Source organism: Thunnus albacares, chromosome 2 (assembly GCF_914725855.1).
Source record: "Thunnus albacares chromosome 2, fThuAlb1.1, whole genome shotgun sequence".
Taxonomy (NCBI): domain Eukaryota; kingdom Metazoa; phylum Chordata; class Actinopteri; order Scombriformes; family Scombridae; genus Thunnus; species Thunnus albacares.
The window spans coordinates 33,278,915-33,299,918 of NC_058107.1; the positions used below are offsets into that span (position 1 = coordinate 33,278,915).

At 37.9% G+C, this 21,004-nt stretch overlaps 1 protein-coding gene across 1 annotated transcript in view; it reads left to right on the top strand.

Moving 5' to 3' along the window:
* The window catches only part of adamts3 (ADAM metallopeptidase with thrombospondin type 1 motif, 3), a 152,515-nt gene that overhangs the window by 125,922 nt on the left and 5,589 nt on the right, over positions 1-21,004 (top strand). The window contains exons 18-21 of the mRNA XM_044331503.1: positions 982-1,138; positions 3,289-3,421; positions 16,682-16,889; positions 20,202-20,319. Coding sequence (XP_044187438.1) covers positions 982-1,138; positions 3,289-3,421; positions 16,682-16,889; positions 20,202-20,319 — 616 coding nt within the window. The remainder of the gene's footprint in view (positions 1-981; positions 1,139-3,288; positions 3,422-16,681; positions 16,890-20,201; positions 20,320-21,004) is intronic.

Consider the following 21,004-nt stretch of genomic DNA (forward strand, 5'->3'; position numbering starts at 1 on the left):
CTTATTTTAATGTCATTCATAAAAGATACCAATACAGACAAAGAAGAAATCTGGTATAGGCCTACGATTTGCAAATTGCAAATGAGTCAAAACTACACTAAATGGATCCAAAGACGGTTTCTTAAGGAGAGGTTTAAAGTTAGAGGGGGATATGCAGGTAGACAGAGAACAGTGAAATGTTTAGATCAATCATCTAAAATTCAAACAATTAGGAATATAAAGATTTGAATGTATGAAATCGAGAGAAATGAAGAGAATGTGATACCTTGTTTTAATACTGTATGTTGTCCCATTCATTCTAATGAAGACATGCTGAAATAAGAATGTTGAGTGGACTACTGGTGGCTTTAAAATATATATTGGACAAAATGGTTCAAGTTTTTTATCTTTTATTTATATTTAGTAGTATTTTGTTTTTAGTATTTATTTTGTCCTTCACTACAAAGAGTACAAGCTAGTAAAGCTCTGTAAACAGAACATTTTGAAGTATGTCACACTCGACTGTGTGTGTGTGTGTGTGTGTTTGTTTATTAAATCACCCAACCTAAAACTTACACCAACACCAGCTTTCAAGTTTCTCTGTGTCCGTACTCCTACAGGGTGTTTTATGCTGCAAACACTTGTCATTTGGAATTGAATTTGCTCATCTACACAGCAACAAACCTATAAAATAAACCTGAGTAGAATAGAGAAGAAAGAGTCATAGCGGGCTCAGTCTTATCTTGTGCATGAACTCTCCTATTGTCTGGTAATTGCTTGTCTTGTCTTCAACTAATTAGTGTCCTGTATTGACATCATATAATGCTTTTTCCAAATGCAGTTTTTTGCTCCTGTCTCTTGAAATTAAATATAATGCATTTATTTGGACACATGTTCCCAATTTGAGTATGTTCATACAAATACGCAGCACAGAGGATGATGCTATAATGGTGCAATGTTTTTTTTTTCCCCCTTTCCTTTTTTCTTCCCCGTGGCTTGCAGATTATACCCAAGGACAATGAGACACGATCTACTCTAATGTACAAGTACATCATCCATGAAGATTCAGTGCCTGTCAACAACAACAATGTCCTCCAGGAGGACACATATGAGTGGGCTCTGAAGAGCTGGTCTCCATGTTCCAAGCCTTGTGCCGGAGGTAATGGATACATTACCGTCAAATTAGAAAAGAATAGAGGGGAATAATGCCATTCTACTTATACAGATATGATTATCTGAATTTCATACTCACCTGCTCTTGTTGTGTGTAAGAAGGGTTTAGTGTCACAGTCTTATTTCTTATTATCATGCAGGAAGTGCTGTGCTATAAGCCTCATCTTGTATCAGCATTCATATGTCTTTATCCACTTTTAGTTCTGACTTTCTAGAGCTAAACTTAACAAGGAACACCACAGTTTACTAAACAGCTGAGTAACTGTGCTAGCAGCTTTTTACTAGCACTGCATGTGTCCCATTACTGTATGTTTACATGCAGACATAATGATGATATATGATAGGATGCAAACATAATGAGGCATATATGCAGACCCTAGTTGTGTATGGATGTCTTGGTGGGTGGGTAAGTTATGCCTTGCTGCACAATCTGCTATCAACTGCTGTTTTAATTATGCTCACCCATATTATGGCCTGAAATGACACTAAGGGAAGGGATTTCTCTTCCCTAAGTTTATCCTTGAGACAGTGAACCTCCCCAGGTTTGGTGCAGATTAAACGGGTATAAAGACTAAAAACACAACAGGCTGTGTTAGGCTGCATTCAGACCCAGAACAGCCCTGTATTACAACAATGCAAGGTTTACAACTATGGAAAGTTATCACAGCAGCAACTATTTGGTCACAAGTTAAATAGAAGACATACAGCATTCATGTTAAAAAAGTAATCCAAGTAATCTATTGGGAATGTACGCTTCATGTATGTGATTGGCCGACGCAGCGCCTTGCCAGATAACGTTGTGCAGACGACCCTGTGTTTATTTGCTGGAGGTCTCTGTGTTAACTATAAATTTGAACACTTGTCAGACACCCAGTGATTTATAATACCATGGGATGGGAATCATTTTATCTTTCATTGCAACAGTACAGTAAACAGTAGAAAGACAATGTTCGCAATACAAAGTAATCTACAAGCAACCTTGTCTCCTAGAAAGTTTATATACACACACACTACAAAATTGTTTCCCCAATTACGTTGTGTTGGCAAATGTAAACGCTGCCTGGTTTATGTTGACGACTTTTTTTGAATTAATGAAGCAGGACTCTGGTATCAGAGACCGAGGTTCACATCCTGAGTGCAACATGTGGTTAGGTTTAGGCAACAAAAGCACTTTGATTAAGTTTAGTGAGATGGTGGTTTCACTTAAATGTTATTAAACTGGTTGTGCTTCAAGTCAGTGCAGACTTTTTTTCCTGTATTAAACCAAGACCACAATCTTCTCCTAACCTTAGTCAAACTCTGCAAGTGCCTAAACATAACCATAAGAAGTTTAATGATGCTGTACTTTCTACTAGTGGATATTGTACTGCAGGATCAGATATTCTAGTGAAAGAAAATAATTATGTTGTCTCTGAACACGTTCAGTATCAACATTTTTGCAACTTGCCAAATACATTAATTAACAACATTTTCTCATTATGTGGAGAGAAAATGTAATTCAGCCAACATCGCATTTCTAGCAAAATGTTTCTGCTGCTGCAATTTAGTCATATATAAAACTTAATTTCTAGGAGACTGTGTGGCTAGTAGAGACGTGTGGTTGAATGTATTTCTTTGGCTAATTTAGCAACTTGGATGATGTTGCATTACATAGCAGCAAAAGTTCAACCAAGTTCAACTGTTTTGCTTTTTTTTTTTTTTGCCTTAGCTGCCTGTGTCAGTATCCCTACTGGGTGAATGCAGCAGCCCCATTGAAATAAATGAGAGCGGCTGCATATTTTAACACAGTGCAGTTGTATGTCTGAACACAGGGTTAAGGCAAAGGATAAAGTCAAAAAAAACACATAGTACATGAAAGATTGGAACATATTTGGCTCCAGCTTTGCTCCACAAAATTTAAACTGATATATATCTGTTATTTTTCAGTATTTATACAGTAAATCCCCCTGCCTAGAGATGGGTACATGTATACCCCGTATACCTGCATGTACACACCACTGCACCTCTAACAGACACATGTAATATAATAATCTTTTTTCAGCATTATAATAATATCCTTTATTTTATACAAGTGGCTTTATTTTCTAGGTTTTACAAAAAAGGTGTCATAATGACAAGCCATCACTTCTTTCTTAGGGTTTCAATACACCAAATACGGATGCCGAAAGAAGGGCGACACCAAGATGGTCCATCGAGGCTACTGCGACGCCAGCAAGAAACCAAAACCCATCCGCAGAATGTGTAACCTTCAAGACTGCACACAACCTCAGTGAGTACAGACTTCCTAACTTTCTACATTGAAAAGTACAGGACAGTTTTACAAGTGTTGATTAGATTCAAACTGGGACTTCGCTTGCAATCTGTTAAGATAAAATGTTAAAGTGGCGTCTTTCAGCCTGAGCTGAATTTAAATGAGTTACTCCTTAACTGTGGTGATTGTTGCTGAGTGGGAATAGAGTGAAAATGAACACTTAACACCCACAAATCTGCTTATGAAAACAGGTGCTTAACTGTCACCTCTGACATGGATGTTGTGTTTTCACTTCAAGTTGTTTATTTTTCTAAGCACTTCTCTATTTGATTTCTCTTGAGACATGGAGGTGTACAATCAAATATGTTTCGAGTTCCTTTGCTTTCTTGGCTCTTCACAGATATATCAGTGTAGGTGGCACCTAAATAGATTTTTCTGGCATTTAAAAAAATGTTTTATGCTTTTCACAAATGTCATATAATTGGTTGCCAAACTGTTGTAAGTTTTGTCTCCTTTACATGAACCGAAACACATTTTGAACGTATTTTGCAACTGCAACCAAATTTTAGATGACAGATGCATATATGGAGTTTTATTTGTATGGTACCTTTCAACAACAACGTCATTCAAAGTGCTTTACATAAGACATACAGTAAAAGACAAAAGGAAAGATATTAAGGAAAGATTAAATAACACAAGACAATAAAAAAAAAAAAAGACACATTTGAAAAGGATTTTTTAAAAAGTATGATAAAACAGAAGATAAAAGACAAGCTAACATTGATTAAAACTGATACAAAAAATAATAAATAAAATAGGAGAATAAATGATTATGCAGCTACAGTGCAGTGAAAGGTATAAATAAATAATCCCAAATTAATTTAAGTAACAAGGCAGATTGAAAAGTCCTCAGTCTTGATTTAAAAGAAATGAAAGTTGCAGCAGACCTGCAGTTTTCTGGGAGTTTGTTCCAGATACGGTGCGTAAACTGAACACTGCTTCTCCATGTTTAGTTTTGACTCTGCTGACAGAAAGCAGACAAGTCCCAGACAACCTGAGAGGTCCGGATGCTTCATAACAACAAATCAGTGTTTTGCTAACCAACAGTAGTATCTTCAAAATTTAAAAAAAAAAAAAAAAAGGGCCATAACTTCGTTTTTGTAACTCCAACTCACTCATAATTTTGCAAATTTCATCCTCACACAAAGCTCTGTATATGCACTGTGTCTTTTTACACATTCAGATCCAGGTTAAAAATTGTTTAAAGGGATATGCCAACAATTTAGTATTGCACTTGTGAGACATATTTTAAAAAGAATGGTCAAATATGAAGCAGCAGAAGCAGAGATATTCTGACTTTTACTCCCTAGTATGAGTCAAGTTTTAAAAATGCTGGATCCTGCGATCAGCTTTATTTTTTCAAAATTTAGAAAAACTCCCTCCCTCCAGAGCCACAGGATAACAACAAGCAGAGGATTATGCAAATATATTGTTTACTGCAACTGCATATGTTGTTGCATATGTGGCCCTCAAGAGCTGCTAACCCTCAAAGTATTTCATTAGTTTGGATTTTAGTAGAAACTTTTAGTGTCCCATGATAGTTTAAATGCAGCATCAGGAGGTTTTTATAGCCTGATGAGAATATATTTTTGTGGAAATGTTGACAACCTGTTGTTTTTAGCTTGGAATAATGTATATCAGCAGAAACAGAGGCATCATGCCCATTCAGCTTGAGGGAGCCCCCTCAAATATTTGAGATTGGTTTTGGTTTTAGAAATTGTTTAATTCTATTTTCACAATAAGGGCTAGATCCACAAAGATCCGCTAATAGCACAGTCAACTGAGTAGCATTTGCACCTGCAATCTGCCACGTTTTAAAGGACCTATTTACGAAAGATTTTTGCGCTAATGATATGCCGGCGCAAACATGCCCATAAAGTTTTGCAGCTGAGTGCAATTTGCCCTCGTCTTGGGCCTGCTTTAGTGAGTGGAGCAGTTTGCAGTGTTTCAGGCTCTTCTCCACATTTCAGCACACAGATTGGTCCATAATGAAAACTGCAGAGAGCAAAAAAGCCTCAAATTCTGTGTCTTTAATTAGCAGAGGTGCGCACACACACACACACACACAAACCAACTTTCATGAATTTTGCATCTTTTTCTTCTTCTTAAGTATTTCACATCTTTAAAATCTACTGAAACGTCCATCAAAATAGGCTACAGCTATTAATGTGACTCAGGCAGGTCTGAAACATGTTAGATTAATGTCTGAATTTTACAATGATGTTGTTCAGGTGTCACTGAATGGTCTGGTGCCCACAGCTGGATGTGTGTCACAGCTGGCTGCAGCAACACACAGCAGCTGAAACGATAAGTGCGTCTCCCAGCTGAGAAAGAGGCACAGCAGTGGTAATTTCATTAACATGGGATTGGTCGGGATCTGATGGTAATTAATGTTCTGTCGTCTGCTAGATGTCTACACAGGTCAGCTGTTTCACACAGATTCAGGTTCATACAGTGGAATTGTTTGTAATAAAGCAGCCTTTACAGATCAGCACCTTCAGGATATTTTTATTTTTAAGTAGCTGAAAGTCCGAGATAAGCCCCCCACCCCCATACCCACTTGAGGACCAATGACCTGTAACATGTTTAAATTAAAAAGGTTAATGAACATTAAGGAAGAGTAATGATAGATCAATAAGTAAACTGCGTCGAGGATTAATCCACAAATATAATATAATAAGAAAATTAAGTTACAGAAACTGTTAAATGACAAATTGAATTAATGATGTGAAAAAAGTCTTAATGGCCCTTAATGGTGTGGCGGTACGGATTCCCCTTGATGTTCTGTAAGAAGTTGGAAAACCAGCTCCCAGCCACATAAAGAAATAAAAAATAATAATAATAATAATAATAATATTCACTTGGAGAAACCTCAAGAGGTGTTGCACAATGGGAAACGTCCTTTAATGAAATAATGCCTCTTCAATAATACTAATGAAAAAATGCCTCTTTAATGTGTATAAAAATAAAGCCTGCAGGTGTTCAGGCTATTGTGGGGCAAGCACAACTTCTTGCATGATGGCCACTAAGAAACCAATGCAGGACACTTGGTTAATGTTATGGTATTCCCTCACATCCACAAGAAAAAGAGCAGAAAGAAGACACAAAAGGGCCTGAACAGGCTAGAGTTTCTGTCTGACAATCTTTTCAAATGAGACCAGTGGAGGAAAGAACAGAGTGACCACGATGTGCAGTTTCTCTCCTCTCTTAAGCCCCGGAAAAAGGGCGTCGTCACACCCCGACTGGCCGAGAGGGGAACGCACCCAGCTGCTCACAATCACCACCTGGGAGCCAGTCCCCACACTCTGCACACAGGTGATCCGCATAACCTCCCAATCAACCCAGACATGCAACTATCCGAATTCGGAAACAGGGAGACAGGGAAATGATAGCAAGTCCCACAAATGGGTGACTGCTCCAATGGATTTAGCAATTTAGTATTTGGTAGTTCAGTTCAGTTTTTAACATCCAAGCTTCACATCTTCACCACACAATACAGCAGCTCTTCCCTTCTGCTGCACTGCATTCAAGCAGCAGTATTAATCTGAAGTTATTCTTGTGTCTTAATGAAGGTTTTACCGCTTTATTTAGCTCACAGATGAGCTCAGACCTTCAGAGACCGAGCCAGGATCGATAAATATCGACAAGGCTTTACACTAGGATGATGTTATGCTGTGTAGCCTTTAATCTCCTGTGCCAAGTGCCTGGACAGGTCTACTTTTTATCAATTTAATCTTGTCATGAGAGATCCATCGTAGCAGTTAATTTTGAAATTATTTAAAAATGATGTCAACTGAAAAACAGCCTCAGCTGCGTGTAGCTGCTACACCCGTAACAGTGACAGGAGTGTGAATGTTAAGGGAAAAATTGGAGGAGATTAATATGTTGGCTGAGCTGATGGAGTCTAAACGCAGGGTCATTACAGAAAAGGCCCTGCAGGTGAAAGAAATAGTTTGAAAGAGGAGAAGGATTGCATATAAGCTTATTAGCGGTGGAGGCTGTAAAAGATGAGAGGGAAGTTTTAACGGCAGCTGCCCATGGAAAAAAAAAAACTGCAGAGAGGCTCAGCGAGAATCGTTTATTTGAATCTCAAAGCCGCGTGAGGCAGCGTCTTTGGGTTATCAGCGAACTTCAGTACTCGGCGGTGATGCAACATAACACGCCGAAGACCTCACACGGTAAGCTGTTCTGTTCAGCTTTAAAAGCAACGAGAACGAGAGGCGACGAGAGATCTAAAGCTGGTGAGATTTGGCGCAGGATGAAACTTTCACTCTCTGCTGTTTGGGAAATTGTGTTTCTCTCTTATGTTCTGGTTGACTTCTCTTCAGGGTGGAGATTCTGTAGCTCACAGCAGAACAAATAAAGGAAATATACAAGAGATGGGATTCTTGCTGTGTTTCAGCCTCTTTTTGTTTTTTAGGCAGATAGGAACGCTTTTAAATAAAAAACAACCATGCCTGGTGAATTTTCATGGACAAATTTGATTGAAAGTACTGCTGTCTGTACTGTCAGTTGGTCAGTCCACCACTTTGATCTAAAATATCTCAATTATTTGATGGTGAAAGTTTGGTACAGACATTAAAGGTCCCTAGAGGATATATTCTAGTGACTTTGGTGATACTGTGACTTTTCAAGCAGGTCAGAATGTTTACTCAGTGAAATATTTCAACATCTACCAGAAAGATTGACACCAAATGTAGCCCAGACATTCATGGTTCCCTTCCAGATGAATTGTAATAACTTTGATGACGCCTGGACTTTTCATTTAGCACCAACATCAGTTCACATCTTTACAGATTGTCCAATATTTTGTACAATTCAATGACTTTATGGCCAAATATCTGAAAAAAATCATGATACATGCCTACGTGTAGCCTCTCAGAGCTGCTATTAGAAATATATTATTCAAAGGTACATAAAATCAGTTTTTTTCATATAGTTAAACTGTACTGCAGTTTTTCAAATTTAAAGTTTTGAAACTTTTGCCTCTTCGACAGTTATATTTTCCATCTTCTCTGTTTGTTTTAGCAGTTGTTGATTCTTAAAGATCCCCTCCAGGCATTTTAAGAGATATATATAAAAAAAAAAAACAACTCTTGGTACTGCTTAGAATAATAAGTTGCGTCTGACATGTTTTTCCACAAACAAATGTTCAGTTACCTTGTTAAAAAAAATCTGTTAAAATGACATCTGCTCTGTCTTCCTCATTAAAAAAAATCCAGAATCTATGAATATGCAAATATTTTTTCATTTCAAAAGTTTAACTGCTGGATACAAGATGTTTCCTACTTCACTGTAAAGTCTATTTTCAGTGTTTGTGCAGCGGAGGCTTGAAGTTCACTTCAAACAGTCCAAATCGCAACACTGCAGCTGCTGAAGTCTCACCTCCTCCTTCTATCACAGCTGATCATCATCTGATTAATCACAATAAATCCAAAAATAACTGCTCGAAAATATTAAGTTGACATCAATTCATAAGAAAAAAAGAAAAACATTAACATCACCTCAATAAATCAGCAAATTGTTAAAGTATAAATCCTGCTCACCTCTTAAACTCAGACTTTCAGTGAGCACAGAGAACAATTTCCACTTTCCGCAAATGATGGTGAAAACAGCCTTCTAGTGTCAAAATCTGCGTACGCATCAATCTGCACAGAGAAGCTCAAACAAATCATTTGTCCTTTTCTCATAAACTACTGCACTTACTTTAATAAATAACCTGATTTCATTATTATCTATCGTTATTATTGTGTATTTTTATGCAGATTAAGATTCAGATGCACAAAACATTTTCTATTATTAAAAGAAAATAAAAAAAATGTAGAAAACTATGCAGCCTTGGTGGATGTATATGTTCTCTGTGAGCTTTCTAGTTTTTTCTTTGACTCTTTGTAATTGAGTTGGTCAGGGTGAGAAGACAAGACCTTTGAAAAGAAGAATTCCCTCAATAGCTGGCCTGATTTTTGGTTGGACCGCAACAGCTCTACACATGGGAATGTCTGTCCATCACTGACATCGCTGAGTGGTGAAGTTACACCATTGGAGTTGGAGTTTTCCCCCAATGGGCCATCGCTCTTTTCAAAATGAATCGGTGCAGATAGTTTTTTATTACAGCCTCAGGCGGCGTTTACAGCAGTTCCACTCACTGCAGCTCATTCCAAATTTATTGCACGCTGTGAGCGACCCGCAGCCGAGCCAGCAGATGCCCTACCTCGGTCTGCACCTGGACTCCCCACGCTGTGATTGCACTGCTGTCGGAGGAGCATGTGGAGGCATTGTTACAGCTGACCTGATGCGTGAGGTCTGCAGCTTTGGTGTTGGCAGGGAGCGTCAGGTCGCTCCTCGGGATGATGTCGGCAGCTCACCCGGTGGTTCACCTGGGCCTGTAGCACATGAGAAACTTCCGACGCTGGTTCGTGCAGCTTCAGCTGCATCCGAGCCGAGACAAACAGGCCAAGCTTGCAGAGTAGGAGAGAAAACAGCTCTTCATGCCCTGGGAGGCATGAGGGAGAGTGCACAGTTAAAACACCCCAAATAACAATCACTCTGACAAAACACTCAATACAGAGTGAAAAACAAGATAGAAACAGGCGAAAGAGCAGGGAGAGTTAACAGATAATTAGAATAGTAATAATTAGAGGTAAAATAAGTTCTTATCAAATCAGACATCCCAAGATACGAGTGGAAAGTATTGTTCTTACAACTGCATTTATAACCTTTTTACTCAAAGGCAGCTTAACCATGTCATGTGATATGCTACTAAAGTAGACTTTAACAACAAATATTACTGGGACCACTATGGAAAATTGCAGATGAACATTTAATATCCAGGAATTCACATTATAGGCACCACCACTGATTCATCCCTGTAACAAACCTGCCACCATTTCACACATCGACCATAAACGGTCCAGACATATACAGTGCTTGGTTTTGAAGTCCCTACCTTGCTTCATGACTTTACTTTTCTCCCCTTCCTTTAGTCATGAAGAGGTCTAAGATTTCAGCCAAACTTAAGCAAGGAAGATAAGAAATGTCAAAAAGGAAATGTGGAAATGTCTGCCTGAAAAGATAAGACTTCAATACTAATGATGTCGAGAAATAAGAAGGGAAAAGTTTTGAATATTTTCTCGTCCAGTTTCAGCAGTTTTAAATGTTAACTTATTCAAGAAACTTATATTCCTATATATACACTACATACATACATGTATATTAAATAATGTTTTACGTATGAAGCAGCTTAATCAGCTTCAAACAGTACCACTTGCTGTTCACAGAAACTGAAAAGGCGGTGAGGTAGGATGAAAGCTGGAGATACTGTATGCACCATAAATGTGTTAACCCTGTGGGTAAAAGGGTTTTAATTGCTGTCCTGTACATTAAAAGCTTGTCATAGTAATTAAAATGAATCAAAAACAAGGGTAAAAACATGTATGTGTAATCCTCTCAAACAACTAATGTATAGTTCAAAGATTTCCTCACAACATGCTCATGACTCCCGCAGTCTCTTTGACAGTTTTCTTAGAACTGTTTTCTTTTAAAAACACCTGCAGCACTGATGCAAAATGTACATGTGTTTGTCAGTCTTAAAGGGATGGTTTATTTTTTTTTTTTGAAGTGGGATTGTATGAGGTAGTTATCCATAGTCAGTGTATTACTGGTAGTAGATTTGAGTCAGCAACCCCCCCCCCCATCACATCTTGATGGCACATCAAGAGTACTGGCAGGGAAGTTAAGCAATGTACTGCTGTGCAGCCATTCAGTTCAGCCTCCGTCTGAAATGGGCCATTTTAGCTCCTGTCTCTTTAAGTCCCCGCCTCCCGATGAGCCCACTCTGCTGCCCCTCAGTAGACTTCCTGCAGCTCGGGAGGTAAACAAATAGTACTAGTAGGATTTCACTTCTATTTCTCATTCTTTACTTGAAATGGAAACTACTTAAGTACATTGTACATGTTCGAGCCTCGATCCAGTACGAAACAGGCGAGCGGCTAACACGGACAACGCATGGAACGACCTTAGCTACGGAATAACAATCTGACGTCATCACGAGGAGGAAGTAGAAGTAACGTTGCAAACAGAGCTCTGACTTTTGACTTGTATTGAGCATTTTTACGTATGTTTTGTAACTTTGACGATGTTTAACATAGACATCAAACATCATAACAGTATATAAATAACAGAAAATCCCACAAACTATGTCACCTTTTAACATGTATCCACTTACCTGATCAGGCTGCTTGTTAAAAGGATCTTATGGGTTGTTTTGAGTGCTTCCACTTTAATTATATATTCAAATAATTCTGCATTACTTACACATCATCTCATTATCCTGTTTTAATGTATTAACACTGTCTCCCTCACACACACATAGTCCCTCTGAGCAAATTGACTGCATTGAGAGTAATACAGTTGCTCTCTGATGACATGGGCATATAAATTTATGCGATTTATGCCTTATCGAGATGAGCTGTCTTCACTTTGTTCATAGGTGTATTAATTAAAAGACATCAATTCAGGACTTTGTTTTCATCCAATCCAATTTAAAGTTCAGATTTGCCCATTTTTGACAAAAAAAAAAAAAAAGTAATTAAGTATTCAGAAAGTTTCGAATGGCAGGTTTCTGTATTGATGAGTCTTGTGGCATTTAAATGGTTTTATTGATTTAATGTATGTGGAGGAGGTCCCAGCAGGATTATAGTCTTCTACTATGCTGATGAGTGAGTCTCAACTTCTGTTGAAAGTTATGAAAGTCTGCATTCAGAGTGCTCAGGCTTTGTGTCTAGTAAACATTTCACAGCTGCATGCTAATTCTCGTAATTCTCTTGTAAGTAATTTTCTATCCTAAGTCAATGCATGATGTGTTCAAAGCTATTCATGTCAGCTCCTCTCCATACTCTATTCTTTGCTGCCCTGCAAAGAAACCTGAACTGCATCACTTTCGATTGTGTCTGCCTTTTTTTTTCCTCCATTCAAAAGTAACATGTTATATACCGTCTCAACAGCCTGGATGTGATTGCAAATCCACATGCATTGTGAGGGATTTTATCTCTAAATTAGCCGTTTGGGTGAGGGTTTGACTGTTGAAAAAGCCTTCAGAAACCATCAAATTAAATACAATGTCGGTGAAGAAAAATACACCAAAACCCCAAAAATGTAGGTATCAACAACACTGAATGCTACATCTTCTGGGCCTGTATGGGTCTATATATAGATATATCATAAATTAGGTTTTAAAATCTTAATCTAATCTTAATCTAATTTCTGTAAATTGTTACTCTGACCACATATACATTTCTTGTGTTCATCATGCTGTTTTCCAAAACATGCGTCAATTAAACCATTTATCCATCAAATCCCTCTGAAGCAACATGTGAAGTATGTAGGTAGTTGCATGCACGGTGCGTTCTCCATATAGTCTGTTAGGGCAGCACTTATAGAGTTAAAACTCAGATCAGAGGGTTGATAGAAAAAATCAACTGGTAGTGTGATGGGTTTCCAGATTTAGAGCGCGATCAGTCAGCTGGCAGACTGATCAGAGGCCTGTTATCACAGAGCGAGATTGCTGAGTTAGCGAGATACGTTTGGGTTTAATCTTTAGGTTTGTGTGGCACATCAGAGCTGTCTTTAAACTAGAGGATATCATGTTCTCAAATTTACTAAAACGAGAAACTTATCAAAAAGAGTAGATTGGTTTAAGCTTTATTTTCAAGGAGCAAAGAGTTGTTTCTTGCTGCCAGAGCTGCAACGATTGACTGATTAATTGATGAGTTGATTAATAAATTGGCAGCCCGATAGCCCACTGGATAAGATGCATATCACATAACTGCAACATTAACTTGATTCATGCTGTGGATCTTTGCTGCATATCATAACCTACTCTCTACCCCTGTTTCCTGTCTCTCTGCACTTTCAACTGTCAAACTAAGGCAAAAAACGCCAAAAAAAGAAACTACACCCCCCTCCCCTCCCCCCACCTTTTTTTAAATTCAGAATCTGTGAATATGCAAATATAAATTTAAAAAGTGTAACTGCTGGAAACAATATGTCTCCTATTTCATTGAAAAGTCCATTCTCAGTATATAATAATCTTTCTTTCTTTCCACATCACACTTGTAAGTTGAATACCGGACCACGATTTGCTCCGAACTAGTTGCGATGTCACAAATCTTGCTTGTCGGTACACATCTCTAACTGAGATTTAAGATGTGCACAGAGAGCAGATGAATGTGAAAAAAAAAAAAACACATCAAAACTTAACATCGTTCTGCACAGTGAAGCTCAAACATCCACCTGAGGGAACAAGAGGAAAAACACATTTTTGAGTGGAGGACTTTCAAAATCTCAGAACTGCTGTGCTCCTCAGACTTCAAGACATTTTTTCTTGTCCAGGTCATGTTGACATGTCTAGTGTGCGTGCAGTTGCACACGTTAGACAACTGATCTCAGACGAGGTGTACTGACAAAATGAAAAAATACAAGTCACATGTTTTTTATATAGTATGACATATTTACAATTTGACCTATGACATATTTATTTGGCATTTAGAAACCTGCATGTTCATGGAAGACAAAATACACAAACATTTTATATTTAAAGGACAAGGCTGGCACTTTTCTGTACATTTCTTATTGTCAACAAATCTCATGTGCAGAGTCAAACCAACAATTAACTTAACCTACAAGTATTCTCTGTGTGTATCCAAAGCCTGATATATATTATTTCTCTGAGCCGTAGACCTCCGTTATTGTTGAAAAACCATAAAAGACACATCAGTGCAGGCATGTTAGTTTTTCTTAGAAATGGCTCCAAAGACTGATAACAGCGATCATGTTTTCAGTCTCCGGAGACTAGTTCTGTGTGAGGCAGACTGCAGAAGCATTAACAGTGCTTCACTGTACAGTTTACATAGTACAGTGGTCACCTCTTGACTCTGTACATTACTTTACTACTTTAGCTTTTTGCTGTTAATAGTCTTTGGAGCTGTTTCTAGACAAAGTACCCAAAGTACCAAAGCACTCAAACTCTTCATGGTGAAGGAACATGTCACCCAGTGCAACAGTGCGGCTTATTGAAGTGTTTTTAATAGTTTTTGGACGACAACAGAGGAATAAGATATATGAGGCTTTAGATACACACACAATACTTGTTGGCAGATCAATTAATTTTCATACATGTTGTCCACCATATGGGATGTGCAAATCATTGTATTGATTCTGAGTGTGTAGGCTGTGTGTTGTGCTCCACTTGATGCTACAACTTGTTTCCTGTCTTTGAGCTTTTCTTTTATTGATATGATGGTACTGCATTTATCGTCACAGGGGTCTGTAAAGTTCTCAATTTGATGTCTGTAAGAGGCATTATAATACAAATCTGCTGCTGCTGAGCCATCTGATCATTTCAAAAAAAAGAGAAAAACACAGTGAAATACAATGAAGATTAATTTTTCATCACAGCACTGGCTTCTGTCCCTGCAGTAGCCAGAGTGCCAAAGTGATTCACCAAAGAGTGAATAACAATAATTATAAAAATGTCACCGTCAGCGTCACAAGTCATTTGGTGTGACATACAGCAATGCAGGCTGAAGCCCATCATATTTTTTGGATGTTGGAAGGGTTCAGGTGTATTCATTTAAAACATATGAATGTTATTATGAAGCACTGAGTGGATACTGAATATCTGCCCCGCTGCTGTGGAGATTTTGAAAGGAACACAGTGACCAGATTGGGGCAGCTGTGGCTCAGGAGGTAGAGCGGGTCCACATGTCGAAGTGTCCTTGGCCAAGATACTGAACTCCAAATTGCCCCTGATGCCTGTGCCATTAGTGTGTGAATGTTTGTGTGTGTGTGTGTGAGTGAATGTGTGTGTGTGTCCTTGTGCACATGAATAAATTCAACCGCTTCACTCTGAGCTGCTGCTGCTGCTGCTCCGTCTCCCTCTCTCCCCTAGTTCTGGTGCCTTGTGTATATTTTCTGCGTCTTCGATTTGCCTTATTATACCACATCATTTCCTTTTGGTTTCCCATGAATATGAAATGTATGAGCAATTAGACATATGCTATAAAAAGATCATAATATCCTAATTTTATGAGTAATATTTGATGTAATAGCCTCGCAGTTTTTCTCAGGGTTAGGGTTAAGCAAAAGCAAATATTTCAGAATCAAGATCACTTTCTTATAATTTTATCTCTGAGCTTAGTGATCTAATTGAAATCCCACCTCTGAACTGCAGAATGTATCAGGTGCAGTCCAGGAGCTGACTGCTGCTGTCTGAGTAAATCAGAGGCTGAATACATGCTATCTAAATGCAAACCTCAGCGCACATTTGCAAAACACTACTTTCTTAATAAATCTATTCCTGTGTTAGGAGTGATGCTCTCTCCTGTTTCTAACAACAGGAGAATCTTCACTATCCTAAACTTGGCTGCATTATTTGGATCCTTTCGCCCAGGGCTCAGAATAATTTAAAAGACTAACTTGATTTGTAATCACTGCCTTCATATACCAGGCTTTCAATCCATGCCACAATCACAACATGTTTCATGAAGAATCAATCTGTTTCAAACTGTCACGCTCTCTCCCACCTATGCCTTTCAAGTCATATCTTACTGGTTTGTGTGGGAATGTTGTAAATCAATCCTGTATGTGCGAACTCTTGTAAAAGCAGATTTGCATTTTAACGGACTTCCTGGTTAAATAATAATAAATTAAGCCTATTTTGCTGCCAGATAGGTCAAAAAAATTATAAATGGAAGATTTATTACTGAGTGTATTAATCCCTGTTTTTGGTCGGTAGTTGCATATAATGAACCCAACCCAATGTTAGCAATGTAAACCCTGCTCTTTTCCATTCCATTAATTTATTGATTCTCTAATAACCAACAATATCAAGATATTTATATCGTCACTCTCGGTTTGTTGCTAAGTTTTAAATGTTCAAATTAGGGTAAACAATCGTTTTAAGCAGCAAGTAGATGGCGGTGAAAGCAGAGCCTGTGAAATCCATGAAATTATTAAAAGTCAACAAATCTGTAAGTCTAGTCAAATAACAAATAGACAGACTGAGGCAAACTCACAACATCACTTTTATTGATTTTTATGATGTTAACATTGACTTTCTATCACAACAGATTCCTCTTCAATGTGTATCTTTCTGTTATTACAACATCCAACCTAACCTTCTGTATATCCTCAGTAATCTCCTCACATTGTTTTGTCCAGATGGACCTCAGAGGAATGGGAGCATTGTACCAAAACCTGCGGCAGCCTGGGCTTCCAGATCCGGACGGTTCGTTGCGTGCAGTTTCTCCACGACAGCACCAACCGCTCCGTCCACAGCAAATACTGCAGCGGAGAGAAGCCAGAGACCCGGCGACCCTGTAACAGAGTCCCATGTCCTTCTCAGTGGCGGACCGGAGCCTGGTCAGAGGTGAGACTTTGAGTTTAAAAGAGAAATTTTCTCTTGACTCTTAGATCAAAGTGCTCCAGTTTGTGCAGCTGATCACACTTTTTTTTTTCTTCTTTGGTCTCGGTGTGGATCATTTAGCCACAGATCCATCTTATCGATTTTACTTTTCATATCATCTTGTTCCCAATTAACTGATGTCAGCTTTCTTGCTATCAGCTAATTGCTTTCCAACAGATCTGTGTTGATACAGCAGCGGCTTTAAAATGCATGATATATGGCTGTGATTTCTGAACTGAGAAAGATCATGTAGAAAAACAAAACGTGAGGCATCTGTGACATTTAATTTAAATGAGTGTCACATCTCATCTGGAAACATGCCAGTGTACAAAATGAGACCATTGACCACAGAGCCATCGAATTAATCCATTAAGTCAGACGCCCAGCTGAGTGGTGGAGCCCAGATAAGAGCTAATAGGATGCAATTCTTCATGTCAGCAGCTAATTTATGTTAGTTTAGTTTATCTCCATGTTTGGAATATGCAAGTATAGGTGCATGTTTGAGCACTCAGTAATAGTATTAGTGTAATAGTAAAAAAACCAGTTTGATTTATTTGGGTAAGTTGTCCTTTTATTCATTTTCAAGATAATAATAGTTGCTTTGAGATATGTGTTCTGAATAATATACGAATAATATGTTGTTGTTTTTTATTCTAGTGTTTTTGCCTTGTTGATTCATCTTAGATAAGTCACGGAAACTGAGAGTTTATTCAACATTTTACCATTTTTTTGTAAAACATCTAAGCTTGAGTGGGTGGGGCAGTTTTTAATGAGAACATTTTGGCTGCAGCTGCTCTCAATGTTGTCTCATTCAAGAGTAAACAAGTTTCAATTTTCTCCCTGACATTTTCATTCAGTCACAGACTGTCACATCTGCAGGAAATCTGCAGGAGAGCATGTCTAGGAGCAGTCAGGGCAGGGTCATACAAAAGGAAAGGTCAGCCAGAGATCAGTGGTTTGTTTGCTTCATAGGCTACATGCATTGATCACCTACTAAAATTGTCCAGGGCCACAATCCTTGACAACCCTGTTTCTTCACTAGTGCAATTATTCAGTCTGTTTTAGTATTACAGTTAAAAATGATTCGTTGAGGATTCATTCGATTTTGTGTCATCTTGTGGTAGTTATGTATCTAATAGGGGTGTGCCCAAATACAAATACATTATTCGGCAAAGCACAAATAGTGGGTTTTATACGAATATTTGTGTCATAGAGATATTTAAAAAATTATTTGTTGGGGGTGTTCCCCAGAGATAAAGCTGAGCTACTGACACAAGCAAAGTGCTCCCAACAGACTCTCCATCACCTGTTGTTCCCCTTCTCCTTTCCACAAAGTTAGGTTATGAAAAATAAACAATAAATGAAAAGTGCAATAATTGCCTTTGAAGTTCCTCCCTACACGTTACACGGTGTGCTGTCTCTGTGTTATGGGTGTATAAATAGGTAGAGGTCTGTCTGCATGAGGAGATGAGTAAACTTTTAGCTCAGTAATCAGCGCAGTTGTCTATGATCTGAGAGACTTCAGTTCAAGACCCGATGTGGGGAGCTCCTTCGTAAGGTAGTTTATTCATGAACACTTATTGTAACACTTTAATTTTGTAAAATTAAAAGTGTCATAAAAACAAAAACAGGATTTTTAAGCCTCTTTCCACTTTTATTCAAATATAAATACAGATACAAATAATTTTGCTGTCTCAACAAATACAGATACAAATACAAATACTGGGATCTCTGCACATCCCTAGTATCTAAGCTGTATTTTTTTACATTTATTAACCCACGAACATTTCAACAACAACATAAAATTATTGCATCTGTATAAAACATGCAAGAAATAATCCAAGCTGTAGAAACACAAATACAACGAAACAAAAAAAATAAAAATAAAATAAAACAAACACACATAAAGTGACAAAAATAAATAAATTAGTGTGGTTTACATAATATATCACATAATCTTAAGGCATTTTTATATTGTGGTTTTCTTATAGATTTAAAATAAAGTCATTTTCAAAGGCTGCAATAATCGTTTCAATGGAAAATTATGGCGCATGCTTTCAAACGGTCTCTACTCAGAGGTATTAAGGTTGTTGTACTTGTTTGCACACATGCAAAAAGTGGCAGAAAGAATCATGTGAGAAGTAAAAAAAGAAGAGCTTGAGGTGGTTTCCAAAAAATTCCAATTCCCCAGTTCTGATGTTGGAAAGGCGCTGGAGGAAGAGATTTCAGATGCTGTTTAACCATCCGACAATCACTTGGGATGAAGTCCTGTTTTCAGTCCTGGTCATAAGTTTTTGTTTTTTAATTTTTATCCGTTAGTTTTCAAGATATCTTAATAAAAATACAAAGCAGGTTTTGTTGAAATTCATAGAAAAGTTCAATCATGAGCTAAGGAACATGCAATTAGTTTTCAGTCCTGAATAGCACTAACATGTAGCCACTTTTAAGAGCACTTTTCATCATCCTTCATGCAAATTTTACTCCATTTTCACCATATTTTAGTATATAATATATTAAGATGATCTCAAAAAAATTTGTGTTTGGATATGCAATAACGTGTTCCTGTAGTTGGATACCAAATTATATTATGCCATAGTGGTGTGGGCAATCGGACATAATCTGACATAAAAACTTTGGATCTATTATGATAACACAGCCAAACTGAGTAGACATATACACAGATCTGCTCCAAGCAAGTCCGAATAATTTGCATTTGGGCAATAAAGGGCACTACAGCAAATGATAACTCTAAATGACCATGTGTCAGTGATCATGAGTCTGAGTCACTTGAAATTTGGCTTAGCTCATCCATTTACAAAGCTCTAATTCTCTCAGACAGGATTTGGATGTTCTTCAAAAGTCGTTGCCAGCAACTGGCTATTACTGAGTATTTTCAAGGAGAGACTGAGACTTTTTATGTCTTTTATCAATCATTTTGCTTCTATTTCTTAAAAAATATTTAGAGAATTGTGCAATGCATTTTAGCCTTGCACAAAAACCTATTCATGATCCTGAAACTTGATAATCCCTGAGCTTTGCAAAAATATATTGGGGCTAATATTTGGGCGTCTGATACCAATATGTTCTTCTGCGCATATTTCAATTTCCACCTAGGTTTAGGTGGAGATTGAAACTTCATGTCTGCTCGTCTCCCGCCCGGTTGTGCTGACATTTACTGTTCCATGTGTGACCTGTCTCCACTTGTTTCAGCTCTGCTCTCAAAAACAATGTACTTTCACTGTCTGTGAGTGAGTCTCTGTTTTCCGTCCTTCATAGTGCTCTGTGACCTGTGGTGAGGGGATGGAGAGGCGTCTGGTCACTTGTCGGATCGGAGACCAGTGTAATGGAGAGAAACCTGAAACTGTGAGACCATGCAGACCAGGACCCTGTCATGGTAAGCATGTCATTTATTTATTCATTTAAGAACAGGAGACTAAGCACCAATTCTAGTGAGATATTGGCTCACAGGTAGACATCAAAGAAAGGAGGGAAAAAAATCCCATTTGACCTTTTTTTTTTGCAGATTTTACCTCCTTTAAAACAAATCATCTATTGTCACTACCTTGCCACCAGGTATTGGCTCTATTCATTTCCAAATGGCATGAAAATCAATTTGCAGACCCTTGAAAGGTGCTTTAGTTATATTAATTTGTCTTAAAGTTCCATTATTTTTGGGTGGAAGCATAGTTCATGTGTGCATTGACTGAAAAAGTCTGACCTTACAACAATTGTACAACTTTGACAACAAATAACGTAGACATGGTTTGCAAAGAGTTTAGCAGAAAAGCATACGTGACAAAACACAAGCAAAGCATATTCTACACATATAAGTGACACTAAGAAATGAAACGATGTAAGATACAGAAACTCAGTCATGTTGGAAAATGAGCTAACAATGTTTATTTTCATTTTACCTGCTAAAAACTTTCATTAAGGTTCAGTTGTGAAAATGGTGTTACCAACAAGCTAGCAGCAGTATCTAATATATGGTTAGGGTTAGGGTTAGGGTTATGGTTTTTTCTATTTATTTATGTTGTCTGCAAAGTCTGTGCTATGGCCCTTTAATAACCTACATCATT